Source organism: Oncorhynchus tshawytscha, unplaced genomic scaffold (assembly GCF_018296145.1).
Source record: "Oncorhynchus tshawytscha isolate Ot180627B unplaced genomic scaffold, Otsh_v2.0 Un_contig_6717_pilon_pilon, whole genome shotgun sequence".
NCBI lineage: Eukaryota > Metazoa > Chordata > Actinopteri > Salmoniformes > Salmonidae > Oncorhynchus > Oncorhynchus tshawytscha.
Genome location: NW_024609590.1, coordinates 174 through 12,503, shown reverse-complemented (window position 1 = coordinate 12,503; position 12,330 = coordinate 174). Strand labels below are relative to the sequence as shown.

At 47.2% G+C, this 12,330-nt stretch overlaps 1 protein-coding gene across 2 annotated transcripts in view; it reads left to right on the top strand.

Annotated features, from left to right (window-relative positions):
- The window catches only part of LOC112263871 (inositol hexakisphosphate and diphosphoinositol-pentakisphosphate kinase 2-like), a gene marked incomplete at its 3' end in the record, with an annotated part of 28,327 nt that extends 17,848 nt beyond the window's left edge, over nucleotides 1-10,479 (top strand). For both annotated transcript variants that reach the window (XM_042316103.1, XM_042316104.1), the window contains 17 exon segments: nucleotides 138-259; nucleotides 1,217-1,318; nucleotides 1,591-1,677; nucleotides 3,285-3,360; nucleotides 4,286-4,398; nucleotides 4,928-5,013; nucleotides 5,652-5,777; nucleotides 5,855-5,976; nucleotides 6,063-6,245; nucleotides 7,196-7,337; nucleotides 7,853-8,076; nucleotides 8,485-8,612; nucleotides 8,864-8,978; nucleotides 9,084-9,191; nucleotides 9,274-9,390; nucleotides 9,898-10,038; nucleotides 10,386-10,479. In XM_042316103.1, coding sequence (XP_042172037.1) covers nucleotides 138-259; nucleotides 1,217-1,318; nucleotides 1,591-1,677; nucleotides 3,285-3,360; nucleotides 4,286-4,398; nucleotides 4,928-5,013; nucleotides 5,652-5,777; nucleotides 5,855-5,976; nucleotides 6,063-6,245; nucleotides 7,196-7,337; nucleotides 7,853-8,076; nucleotides 8,485-8,612; nucleotides 8,864-8,978; nucleotides 9,084-9,191; nucleotides 9,274-9,390; nucleotides 9,898-10,038; nucleotides 10,386-10,479 — 2,086 coding nt within the window.
- Between the last annotated feature and the right edge of the window lie 1,851 nt (nucleotides 10,480-12,330).

Genomic DNA, 12,330 nt, shown 5'->3' with positions numbered 1-12,330 from the left:
CATATAAATGAGAATCAACAAATACAGACCCTCAATAAGTACATTTTCCCCCTCTTACCCTGATTTGATATTCTTGATAATGCCACCCCCAATTACACTACATGTCATTCCTATCTGACTGTCTTTTCCCCCTGCAGCAAACAGTGTGTGGCTTTGACCTTCTCCGAGCCAACGGTCACTCCTACGTCTGCGACGTCAACGGCTTCAGCTTCGTCAAGAACTCCATGAAGTACTACGACGACTGTGCCAAGATCCTGGGGTACGATGTGCCAGAGGGCTATTTGGGTCATATTGTGTTTTCATAGGGTTACATTATGCCAGGGCTATGCTGGTTCTGCCTCCTGGTCCAACAGGGGCATAGTGCTCTGACTCCTGGTCCAACGGGGGCATAGTGTTCTGACTCCTGGTCCAACGGGGGCATAGTGTTCTGACTCCTGGTCCAACGGGGGCATAGTGTTCTGACTCCTGGTCCAACGGGGGGGGCATAGTGTTCTGACTCCTGGTCCAACGGGGCATAGTGTTCTGACTCCTGGTCCAACGGGGGCATAGTGTTCTGACTCCTGGTCCAACGGGGGCATAGTGTTCTGACTCCTGGTCCAACGGGGGCATAGTGTTCTGACTCCTGGTCCAACGGGGGCATAGTGTTCTGACTCCTGGTCCAACGGGAGCATAGTGTTCTGCCTCCTGGTCCAACGGGAGCATAGTGCTCTGACTCCTGGTCCAACAGGGGCAAACTTCAGATCCACCCCTGCTGTAGCACAACTGATTAGACTAATTGTGGTCTTTGTTGAAGACTGGTAATTAACCTGGCACCCTCCAGGATCAAGGTTGCCCCCCCCTTCTGTAAGCCAATAACAACTAGTCCAGTTCAGCACAAACTGATTAAAGGTATCCTAGGGTGTTGTTTGAGACAACTGATCCTGAATCATTTCAAGTTTATTTGTCCAGAGCGACATGTAGTTAGTGAATTCATCTTAAGATCGCTAGGTGGAACAACCACATTTCAGTCATAGTAAGAACATGTTACCTCAATAAAGTAGCATTCAGCAATGTCAGTGGGGAAACAAATGGTACTACAGATGACTTGCTATTATTATCTCACTAGTTACATAGAAGTCAATAATTTGTCAGAAGATCCAGATGTTGGTAAATGTTGACTGTATGTTAACCATAATGTATTTCTATGATGTGAACTGTGTTTCCTTGTCCTCTGCAGTAATATAGTGATGAGGGAGCTAGCTCCTCAGTTCCACATCCCCTGGTCCATCCCTACTGAGGCTGAGGACATCCCCATCGTCCCAACCACATCTGGCACCATGTGAGTCTTACACACACAGACTAGTATGTTAGTGCATATGATCGGTAAAATGTTGCCAAGACAAACTTGTAGGCGCAAAAACTTTGAGGTAGACAAATGTACAGTTTTACTGTAGCCACAACATCAAAACCACTGCTGTCTCAAAGATAACTGGCTTCCCTGTGAAGTTTCTGCTTATTTAGACATGCCAGTGATGGGGTAAAAGTCATTTCCCCGACCTACCATCATTGTTCACTCATATTCCTTTTTACTGTCACATTCCCTCCAATCAGGATGGAGTTACGCTGTGTCATCGCAATAATCCGCCACGGAGACCGAACTCCTAAGCAAAAGATGAAGATGGAAGTGCGGAATCCCATGTGAGTTCTTTGGTAACCCTGTATGTAAAGTCTAGGTGTAATGCCTTAGATGTCATGATCGTCAAGGACCCCTTAATTGTGTTTAACATTTTTAATTGAACCTTTATTTAACTCTTAAATCTTTAAACCGTGTCATATTAATCTTGACAAATTACCAGTCATTAAGTTTCATGACATCCACTGTTCCATGACAACTCGGCAGGTAGCCTATTGGCAATTAACCGAAACGTTGCTGGTTCGAATCCCAAACAAACTAGATTTTAACAAATCTGCCGACGTGCCCTTGAGCAAGGCACCTAACCCTAATTGCTCATGTAAGTCGCTCTGGATAAGAGCATCTGCTAAATAACTAGTGTCCAGAGCATGGAGGTGCTACCAGGAGACAGGCCAGTACATCAGGAGATGTGGAGGAGGCCGTAGGAGGGCAACAACCCAGCAGCAGGACCGCTACCTCCGCCTTTGTGCAAGGAGGAGCAGGAGGAGCACTGCCAGAGCCCTGCAAAATGACCTCCAGCAGGCCACAAATGTGCATGTGTCTGCTCAAACGGTCAGAAACAGACTCCATGAGGGTGGTATGAGGGCCCGACGTCCACAGGTGGGGTTGTGCGTACAGCCCAACACCGTGCAGGACATTTGGCATTTGCCAGAGAACACGAAGATTGGCAAATTCGCCACTGGTGCCCTGTGCTCTTCACAGATGAAAGCAGGTTCACACTGAGCACATGTGACAGACGTGACAGAGTCTGGAGACGCCGTGGAGAACGTTCTGCCTGCAACATCCTCTAGCATGACCGGTTTGGCGGTGGGTCAGTCATGGTGTGGGGGGGTATTTCTTTGGGGGGGCCGCACAGCCCTCCATGTGCTCGCCAGAGGTAGCCTGACTGCCATTAGGTACCGAGATGAGATCCTCAGACCTCTTGTGAGACCATATGCTGGTGCGTTTGGCCCTGGGTTCCTCCTAATGCAAGACAATGCTAGACCTCATGTGGCTGGAGTGTGTCAGCAGTTCCTGCAAGAGGAAAGCATTGATGCTATGGACTGGCCCGCCCGTTCCCCAGACCTGAATCCAATTGAGCACATCCGGGACATCATGTCTCGCTCCATCCACCAACGCCACGTTGCACCACAGACTGTCCAGGAGTTGGCAGATGCTTTAGTCCAGGTCTGGGAGGAAATCCCTCAGGAGACCATCCGCCACCTCATCAGGAGCATGCTCAGGCGTTGTAGGGAGGTCATACAGGCACGTGGAGGCCACACACACTACTGAGCCTCATTTTGACTTGTTTTAAGGACATTACATCAAAGTTGGATCAGCCTGTAGTGTGGTTTTCCACTTTAATTTTGAGTGTGACTCCAAATCCAGACCTCCATGGGTTGATAAATTTGATTTCCATTGATAATTTTTGGGGCATTTTGTTGTCAGCACATTCAACTATTTAAGGAAAAAAGTATTTAATAAGAATATTTCATTCATTTCAGATCTAGGATGTGTTATTTTAGTGTTCCCATTTATTTTTTTGAGCTGTGTGTGTGTGTTTATTCATTTATTTATTTATTGTTTTTTACTACATTTGGTATAAAATACAATGTCTTTCTCTCTTCAATAGGTTTTTTGAATTGTTTGACAAATACGGGGGTTACAAGACAGGGAAATTGAAGCTGAAGAAGCCAAAACAACTGCAGGTAACTAAATAGAATGAGCGACCAACAAGCCACACGAGAAGAGGGCATTATAGTTTCAACGTTTCAGTACAAAGGCCTTACTGGTCTTGAGAAAGGCTTTTGTACTGGAAGGTTGATATGATACAAACTATATCCTCTTTCCTTGTTTCTTCTATAGTATGTAGCCCTTTAGGGGATATACTTCACTGTTGATCTTTGTTATTTTACTCACTTTAGCCAAGTAATAAATCAATTCCTGTCATTTTACATGGCTGACTTAACTTTTTAACTGTACTTGTGTTTGTGTTAACCACGAGACTGTGGAAATAATTTCCTCCTTGGAGGAGGACAATACGCATGGAAAGTGGATTAGTGTACGTCACATTTTGGTCAAATGTAAACACAACTGTGGCCACTTCGTCATTTTTGGAAACGTGTTACGGTAGCTAGCGCATGAGTGTAGGAGGGATTGTTAGCCAGATGTATTATTTACAGTTAACTTACTTACAGATGCGGTCAAATATATTGGCACTCTTGTGTGATTCACTTTCTTCTAAAATCTGTTAATTTAATTTTTGTTTACATGTGTGTGTTTGATTAACAACTGCATAGGATCAAGAAGAAGAAAACAATTGTAAATTGAGATTTTTCTCTTCATTTGACTACATCTGTACTTAGTAAGATATAACTAACTTGGCTAAATGTGGGTTGAAAGAATTCACTTACCTATTTAGCCATCGCACCGCTCTTTGATCACAAATGTATCAATTCCTGTGTTTCGATGGTCAAAGCTGTATGTAGGAATCCCATTTGAGACAACTCATTTCAACTGTCCATTTTGTTTGTGTAAACCACAAGACTGTTAAAATAATTTCCTCAAAGTAATACATTCTATTCCATCTCTCTGATGGCTTTGTCATTTTGTCCATTTCCTTTGTGTGGTTAGGAGGTACTGGACATAGCTCGGCAACTGTTGCTAGAACTGGGTGATGGAAGAGAAGACTGCGAGATCGAAGAGAAGAAATCCAAACTGGAGCAGCTGAAGACCGTTCTGGAGATGTGAGTGACATGTCTAACTAGGCCAACGTGTTATTAGGCACACAATCTCACCTGGGGCTTCTTGACTTTCTGGGCCATCGTAGTTCTATCGAAATGTCATCAAAACTAGATTGTGGAAAAATATGAACTGGACAACGCACAGTTTTGTCTGCAATCATAACGCTGTAAAGTAGTGTATGGAACCTGTAGGTTAGTCCAATCAGATGTAATTCTTAGACATTTGAAAGATGGAGGAAGAGTGAATCAGTTCTCTTTGAACTGGTAACTAGTTTATGATAATGACAAATGATCTACGAGCAGCCAGAACAAAGTTGAGGCTGTTAAAAAAAAAATGTCAGTGACTAACTGGTTCTGCGTTCAACAACACTATCATTGCGTAGTCCCTGATTTCCAGGCACGTTTTAGCTAGCTAGACAATGGCAAGTTGGCTGAAACAGACTGACACCCAGGCTATTCAATGCATGATTGACTGAACATGGACAGTCATAACACATGGTTCTCCCTTTTTTTCTATTCCTGTCTTTTCCAGGTATGGCCACTTTTCTGGGATCAACAGAAAAGTGCAGATCACCTACCTGCCCCACGGGCAGCCCAAAACATCCAGCGAGGAGGAAGGTAGGAAGCAGAAAACAGAGGAAGCATTTCACCTCTACTGCTTAGATCACAAGGGGGCAGCTTTCCACCAGCACCATGTACTATATGTCTGAGTTGCATTTGTAGAAAAAGTGTTCCATCGTAAAACGTCCCTTACTCGCCAAGCCTCCTGCAAGCATCAGTGTCTTATGGTAGCCAGATATCACTTGACATACCAGCAAATAAACACTGGTCTCTAGTAAGAGCTGGGTATCAGTTTCTCCTCACATGAACACGTCAAATTGCGACTCTGCTCCAGTTCATAGTCATTGTTTCTCTATCTAGCGCTAGATGTTTGAGCCCTGCATGACAAAAACAATGTCGGTATTGCCAATTAGTGAGTTTTATCACAGAGTGGTAGGTAGGTTCTGTAGTTACTTTTGTGTAATCTTTATTTTTTTCATTTTTGTAACAAATGCTTTGTGTGCTAATTTGTAACAAAAGTATTTTCAATTTCAAACTGTGATAGGAATTGTATTAAATGCCTGTGTACAATACGTACTGGTCTCCAACCTAACTCAACTTCACACACAGTTAAAGCCAGCCTGGGCATTCAATTGAGGTTTTACGATACGTAGGATTGAATTGATTGCTAGTTAAGCTGATGTGTTGTTCCACAGACACACGCAAGGAGTGCCCTTCTCTGCTGCTGGTGTTGAAGTGGGGAGGGGAGCTGACACCAGCAGGCAGGGTACAGGCTGAAGAGCTGGGCAGGGCCTTCCGCTGCATGTACCCCGGAGGACAAGGTGAGACACACACACCAAAACACTGTTGCCAACTATGTTCACTGAAAAAAACACCTGATCATTGTCTGTCGTTGTAGGAGACTATGCTGGGTTCCCTGGCTGCGGGTTGCTACGGTTACACAGCACGTACCGACACGACCTCAAGATCTATGCGTCTGACGAGGGCAGAGTGCAGATGACTGCCGCAGCTTTCGCCAAGGTAACCATTAAGCGTCACAGGGGTCAGGGGTTAGAGGTCAAAGCTCTTTGTGTGTAAATGTGTTTACCTGAGTGTTTTCCTGGCAGGGTCTGCTGGCGTTAGAGGGAGAGTTGACGCCCATCCTTGTGCAGATGGTGAAGAGTGCCAACATGAACGGCCTGCTGGACAACGACAGCGACTCGCTTAGCGGCTGCCAGCACCGCGTCAAGGCCCGTCTCCACGAGATCATGCAGAAAGACCAGGAGTTCACAGAGGAAGACTACGATAGGGTAATTGATTTTATTGAATTCCTGCTCAGCCAATCACCAAGTGCAACCGTAACAAACCGTAGCAAAACTTGTGCGATGCAAAACAAAAACAGGCTTGTAGATAGTACCTGCCCATTCACTCTGCTTCGGGAAGTTTTCATTGGTTTTGTGGCTCAGGTATCAAACTCGGGTCGTCTGTGTGCCCTAGCCTAGGCATTAGCTTGGGGAGCTAACATGAGTCTTATCAGGCCTAGGCATTAACTTGGGGTGCTGACATGAGTCTTATCAGGAAAGCATAGGTAGATCACCATACTTACATCCATTAAAGACACAAGCTGTGAAAAAGAAATAGGCATTGTTACAAAGTCTAAAGTAAATCTAGCCTCCGGAAGGGCTTAATCCTAATGAGGTTTGCAAGGGGAAACAAACTCCCTTTTCCACAAATCCTTTCTGAAGCTTTTAGTTTCCTTTTTAATGCGTCTTACTGAATGGGAAGGGACAGAAGCTAGGCTAAATCAAGCCGGGGCTAGGCTAAATCAAGCTGGAGCTAGGCTAAATCAAGCCGGGGCTAGGCTAAATCAAGCCGGGGCTAGGCTAAATCAAGCCGGGGCTAGGATAAATCAAGCCGGGGCTAGGATAAATCAAGCCGGGGCTAGGCTAAATCAAGCTGGAGCTAGGCTAAATCAAGCCGGGGCTAGGCTAAATCAAGCCGGGGCTAGGCTAAATCAAGCCGGGGCTAGGCTAAATCAAGCCGGGGCTAGGCTAAATCATACGTGAGTGAGATGATGTATAGAAACTAGTAATTGCTACAGGAGGGTGGAAATTGTTCTGCTATGTTATTGCTCTGCTCTTTGATCATTCTGGGCTTTGTAATTGGTTGTAATGAAAGCAAAGCGGATTTAGATGTTTTAAGCTGTTCATTATTGCATAATGTTCTTTAGCGAGTTGTGTGTGTGTGTGTATCTATCCAGCTGGCCCCTACAGGTGCATCCTCTGTGGTTAATTCTATGAGAATTGTGGAGAACCCTGTGATGACATGTGACCAGGTCTACACACTCATCCAGAGTCTCACCTCCCAGATACGCAAGAGACTAGAGGACCCCAAATCTGCAGGTACACCCTTATGTTAACATAGTATAGCACTGTGATGGTGTTATTTCAGCTCGGTACAATGTTGAACGCTAACCATACATTGGCAATCAATACAGCACAAGGCGAGGTGGATCTGCTGCTACTCTCTGTTATCTATGCATAGTCACTTTTAATAACTCTACCTACATGTACATGTACATGTTACCTTGACTAACCAGTGTCCCCGCACCTTGCCTCTGTACCAGTACCCCCCTGTATATAGTTTCGCTATTGTTATTTTACTGCTGCTCTTTAATTACTTGTTACTTTTTTATTTATTATTTTTTTTTAAATTTTTAACTGCGTTGTTGGTTCGGGGGTTGTAAGTAAGCATTTCACTGTAAGGTCTACCTACATCTGTTGTATTCAATGCATGTGACTAATACAATTTGATTTGATCTGTACCAATCCCAGACTACTGTGTTTCTCCTACCTGCCCTCTACTTCCTCTTCTCATCCATCTCATCTCCTTTTCTTCCTCTCCTCCTGACCGTCAGACCTGCAGCTGTACCACAGTGAGACTCTGGAGCTGATGCTGCAGCGCTGGTCCAAGCTGGAGCGGGACTTCCGGATGAAGAGCGGCCGCTACGACATCAGCAAGATCCCGGATATCTACGACTGCGTGAAGTACGACGTGCAGCACAACGCCACGCTGGGCCTGGAGGACACACTGGAGCTGTTCAGGCTGTCCCGAGCCCTCGCCGACATCATCATACCACAGGTGAGGGAGGGAGGAAAGGAGGGGTGGAGTGGATGGAGGGGTGGATAGATGGAGTGGAGAGAACTGGGTGGGTGGGTGCCTGGATGTTTGGAAAGATGGGTGGGTGGGTGCCTGGATGTTTGGAAAGATGGATGGATGGATACTCTGCAGCTGTTCAGATTCTCACACGCCCTCGCTGATATTATCATACCACAGATGAGAGCGGGAGAGTTGGGTGGGTCAGTTGTAAGCGGTAGATGGATACTCTGGAACTCCACAGGCTGTCAGAGGCTCTGGCTGACATCCTCATACCTACTGTTGATGGATACCAGTCACTGTTTATATGCTCCCAGACTTTGTATATAGCAACGCTCTGACCACTGTGTCTTAGGCAGGGAGTAATTCTCACGACTTGTGTATTCGCCTCAGGAATACGGCATTAACAAAGTGGAGAAGCTGGACATAGCGTACGCCTACTGCCTACCTCTGGTCAAGAAGATCCAGCTGGACCTCCAGAGGACCCACGAGGATGAGTCCGTCAACAAACTCCATCCACTGTGAGTCTTGACTATTGCTGCCCTGCGAGTCAAGTTGCACCTAGACGCTGATTTAAGGTCAGTTGCGTTTCCTCTCTCTGAATGGTTAAGATTTGGAAAGGGTGAGCTGATCCTAGATCTGAATCTAAAGGCAACTGCAACATGAAGTTGTAGCTCAGTCAATTATGTCCCACATATGTCTTTGTTCACACGGTCCATGTTTGACGGCAACTTAAATAAAACATTGATGTTCTGTTTCTCTGGCGACTCAGGTACTCTCGAGGAGTGATGTCACCAGGTCGCCACGTGCGGACACGTCTGTACTTCACCAGCGAGAGTCACGTCCATTCTCTACTCAGCACCTTCCGCTATGGAGGCCTGCTCGACGTAAGCACACAACTACCACAGAGGAACTACGGTTACCTAGAACTACATTTCCCTGAACAACAGCAACAGAACTACATTTGATCCAATAATTGGTGTGTGTGACAGGAGGAGAAGGATCAGCAGTGGAAGCGGGCGATGGACTACCTTGGTGCCGTTTCTGAACTCAACTACATGACCCAGATAGTTATCATGCTGTATGAGGACAACAACAAGGTAGTGGTGTGTGTGTGTTTCTGTAGTAGGTGTGTGTCTGTTTCCCTTTCTTTCACTAAGCCCTCTCTGTGCCGTCCCTCAGGACCCGTCGTCAGAGGAGCGTTTCCATGTGGAGCTTCACTTCAGCCCTGGGGTCAAAGGTTGCGAGGAGGAGGAGAAAGCACCAATGGGCTTCGGCTTCCGTCCCGCTTCCGCAGAGGTAAGTGTTTAATGTCTGGTCCTAATGTTAATCTAATAGGATGTTTTCACATATGAAAGTCACTACCCTGGTTTGGTTTTGAGGCATTTCTGAGAATTCAACAAAATATGTTATGGTTTAACAAGAACTGAAAATAACCGTTTCACGGTGCAATTTGCAAGATGTACATTCTACATGACTTAGCAAGCTAGCTGGTTTACAACGGGCAGAAGTTTAATGCTACTTGGGCTGCTGTGTCACAAAGCCTGGTACTCTGGTCCTGGATCTTGAACCCACCACTCTGGTAGGTCCAGGATTAATTCAACCAAGGTTTGTTTGAGTTTCACACATGCTTTATAGCACGGATCAGGGTACCAAACAATCTAGCTTCCGGATCATACAGGGAAATGTGAAAGTGCCCATAGTGGTACATCAATGCCCTGTGAAGTGTGGGTATGGTATATTGTGTTTTTTAAATGTGTTGTGTGCACGCGCCCCATGTCTGTGGCACTCTTCTTCCTGGTTCAGAATGATCAGAAACAGACCGACCCTGGCAGCTTGGAGGATCTATCACGTGACGAGCCAGACCGGGCCCTACCACTCTCTGAGCCAATGGGCATCCACCGGAGATCCCCTCTGATTCGCAACCGCAAGACTGGGTCTATGGAGGTAAAATCTCACACACACAACCTTCTATTGTAAATAAAGCCAGAGGTAGGAGTAGTTGTAGGAGTAGTTGTAGGAGTAGTAGTAGTAGTAGTAGCAGCAGTGAAAGATGAGACAAGGATTGCAAGCATCTTTTAACTATAGAGATATACTGTAAGACTTTTGTGTTCTGTGAGTTAGGATGCAGCCATAAGCCAGGGCTTTCCTGCTGTGTTGTTGCTCTGAGTTGCGCCTCTGTCTGGCAGAGGTCACATGTGGTCCTTCAGTCTGGCAGCCAGTGCTGGAGATCTGTGTATGGTGTCAAATGCTCTGAATTTTCTCCTTACCATATAATGTGCGTGTCACCCCAGGTCCTGTCGGAGACATCTTCATCCAAAGCAGGCAGCTACCGTCTCTTCCCCTCCTGCTCTCGCCAGTCCCCTGAGATGAAGCAGAGTGGTCTAGGTGGGTGTCTCCTTCCTCTCTGCTCCCTAACACGCTCAGATCTAGGATTAGTTTCCCCTCCCCCAATCCTAGCCTTAACCGTTAGTGGGGGGAATGCAAAATGAACCTAAGAATAGCGTCTAAGGGCAACTTTACCCAATCCTTCCCTTACACTGTAGCTATGGCAACTGTGTTTACCTATATCACCCCAACTGTCATTAAAACCTATGGTGGTAGAGGGAGGGGTGGCAGTGGTGCTCTCACTGTCTTTCTGATAGAAATCAACCTAGAGTTAGATACTGTGCTAGAGGCCTAGCTAGGTACTAGTCCCGTGTATCTCAGTTGGTAGAGCATGGCGCTTGCAACGCTAGTGTTGTGGGTTTGATTCCCACGGGGGACCGGTATGAAAATGTATGCACTCACTACTGCTCTGGATAAGAGCGTCTGCTAAATTGCTAAAATGTCAAATGTACTATGGACAATAGTACAGGCCTAGCTAGGCACATACAGACCATGCTAGAGGCCTAGCTAGGCACATACGGACCATGCTAGAGGCCTAGCTAGGCACATACGGACCATGCTAGAGGCCTAGCTAGGCACATACGGACCATGCTAGAGGCCTAGCTAGGCACATACGGACCATGCTAGAGGCCTAGCTAGGCACATACGGACCATGCTAGAGGCCTAGCTAGGCACATACGGACCATGCTAGAGGCCTAGCTAGGCACATACGGACCATGCTAGAGGCCTAGCTAGGCACATACGGACCATGCTAGAGGCCTAGCTAGGCACATACGGACCATGCTAGAGGCCTAGCTAGGCACATACGGACCATGCTAGAGGCCTAGCTAGGCACATACGGACCATGCTAGAGGCCTAGCTAGGCACATACGGACCATGCTAGAGGCCTAGCTAGGCACATACGGACCATGCTAGAGGCCTAGCTAGGCACATACCATGCGGACCATGCTCATACGGACCATGCTAGAGGCCTAGCTAGGCACATACGGACCATGCTAGAGGCCTAGCTAGGCTACGGACCATGCTAGAGGCCTAGCTAGGCACATACGGACCATGCTAGAGGCCTAGCTAGGCACATACGGACCATGCTAGAGGCCTAGCTAGGCACATACGGACCATGCTAGAGGCCTAGCTAGGCACATACGCCATGCTAGAGGCCTAGCTAGGCACATACGGACCATGCTAGAGGCCTAGCTAGGCTAGGCACATACGGACCATGCTCCTAGCTAGGCCTAGCCATGCTAGAGGCCTAGCTAGGCACATACGGACCATGCTAGAGGCCTAGCTAGGCACATACGGACCATGCTAGAGGCCTAGCTAGGCACATACGGACCATGCTCGAGGCCTAGCTAGGCTAGGCACATACGGACCATGCTCGAGGCCTAGCTAGGCTAGGCACATACGGACCATGCTCGAGGCCTAGCTAGGCTAGGCACATACGGACCATGCTCGAGGCCTAGCTAGGCTAGGCACATACGGACCATGCTCGAGGCCTAGCTAGGCTAGGCACATACGGACCATGCTCGAGGCCTAGCTACGCTAGGCACATACGGACCATGCTCGAGGCCTAGCTACGCTAGGCACATACGGACCATGCTCGAGGCCTAGCTACTGTAGGCACATACGGACCATGCTCGAGGCCTAGCTACTGTAGGCACATACGGACCATGCTCGAGGCCTAGCTACTGTAGGCACATACGGACCATGCTCGAGGCCTAGCTACTGTGGGCACATACGGACCATGCTCGAGGCCTAGCTACTGTGGGCACATACGGACCATGCTCGAGGCCTAGCTACTGTGGGCACATACGGACCATGCTCGAGGCCTAGCTACTGTGGGCACATACGGAC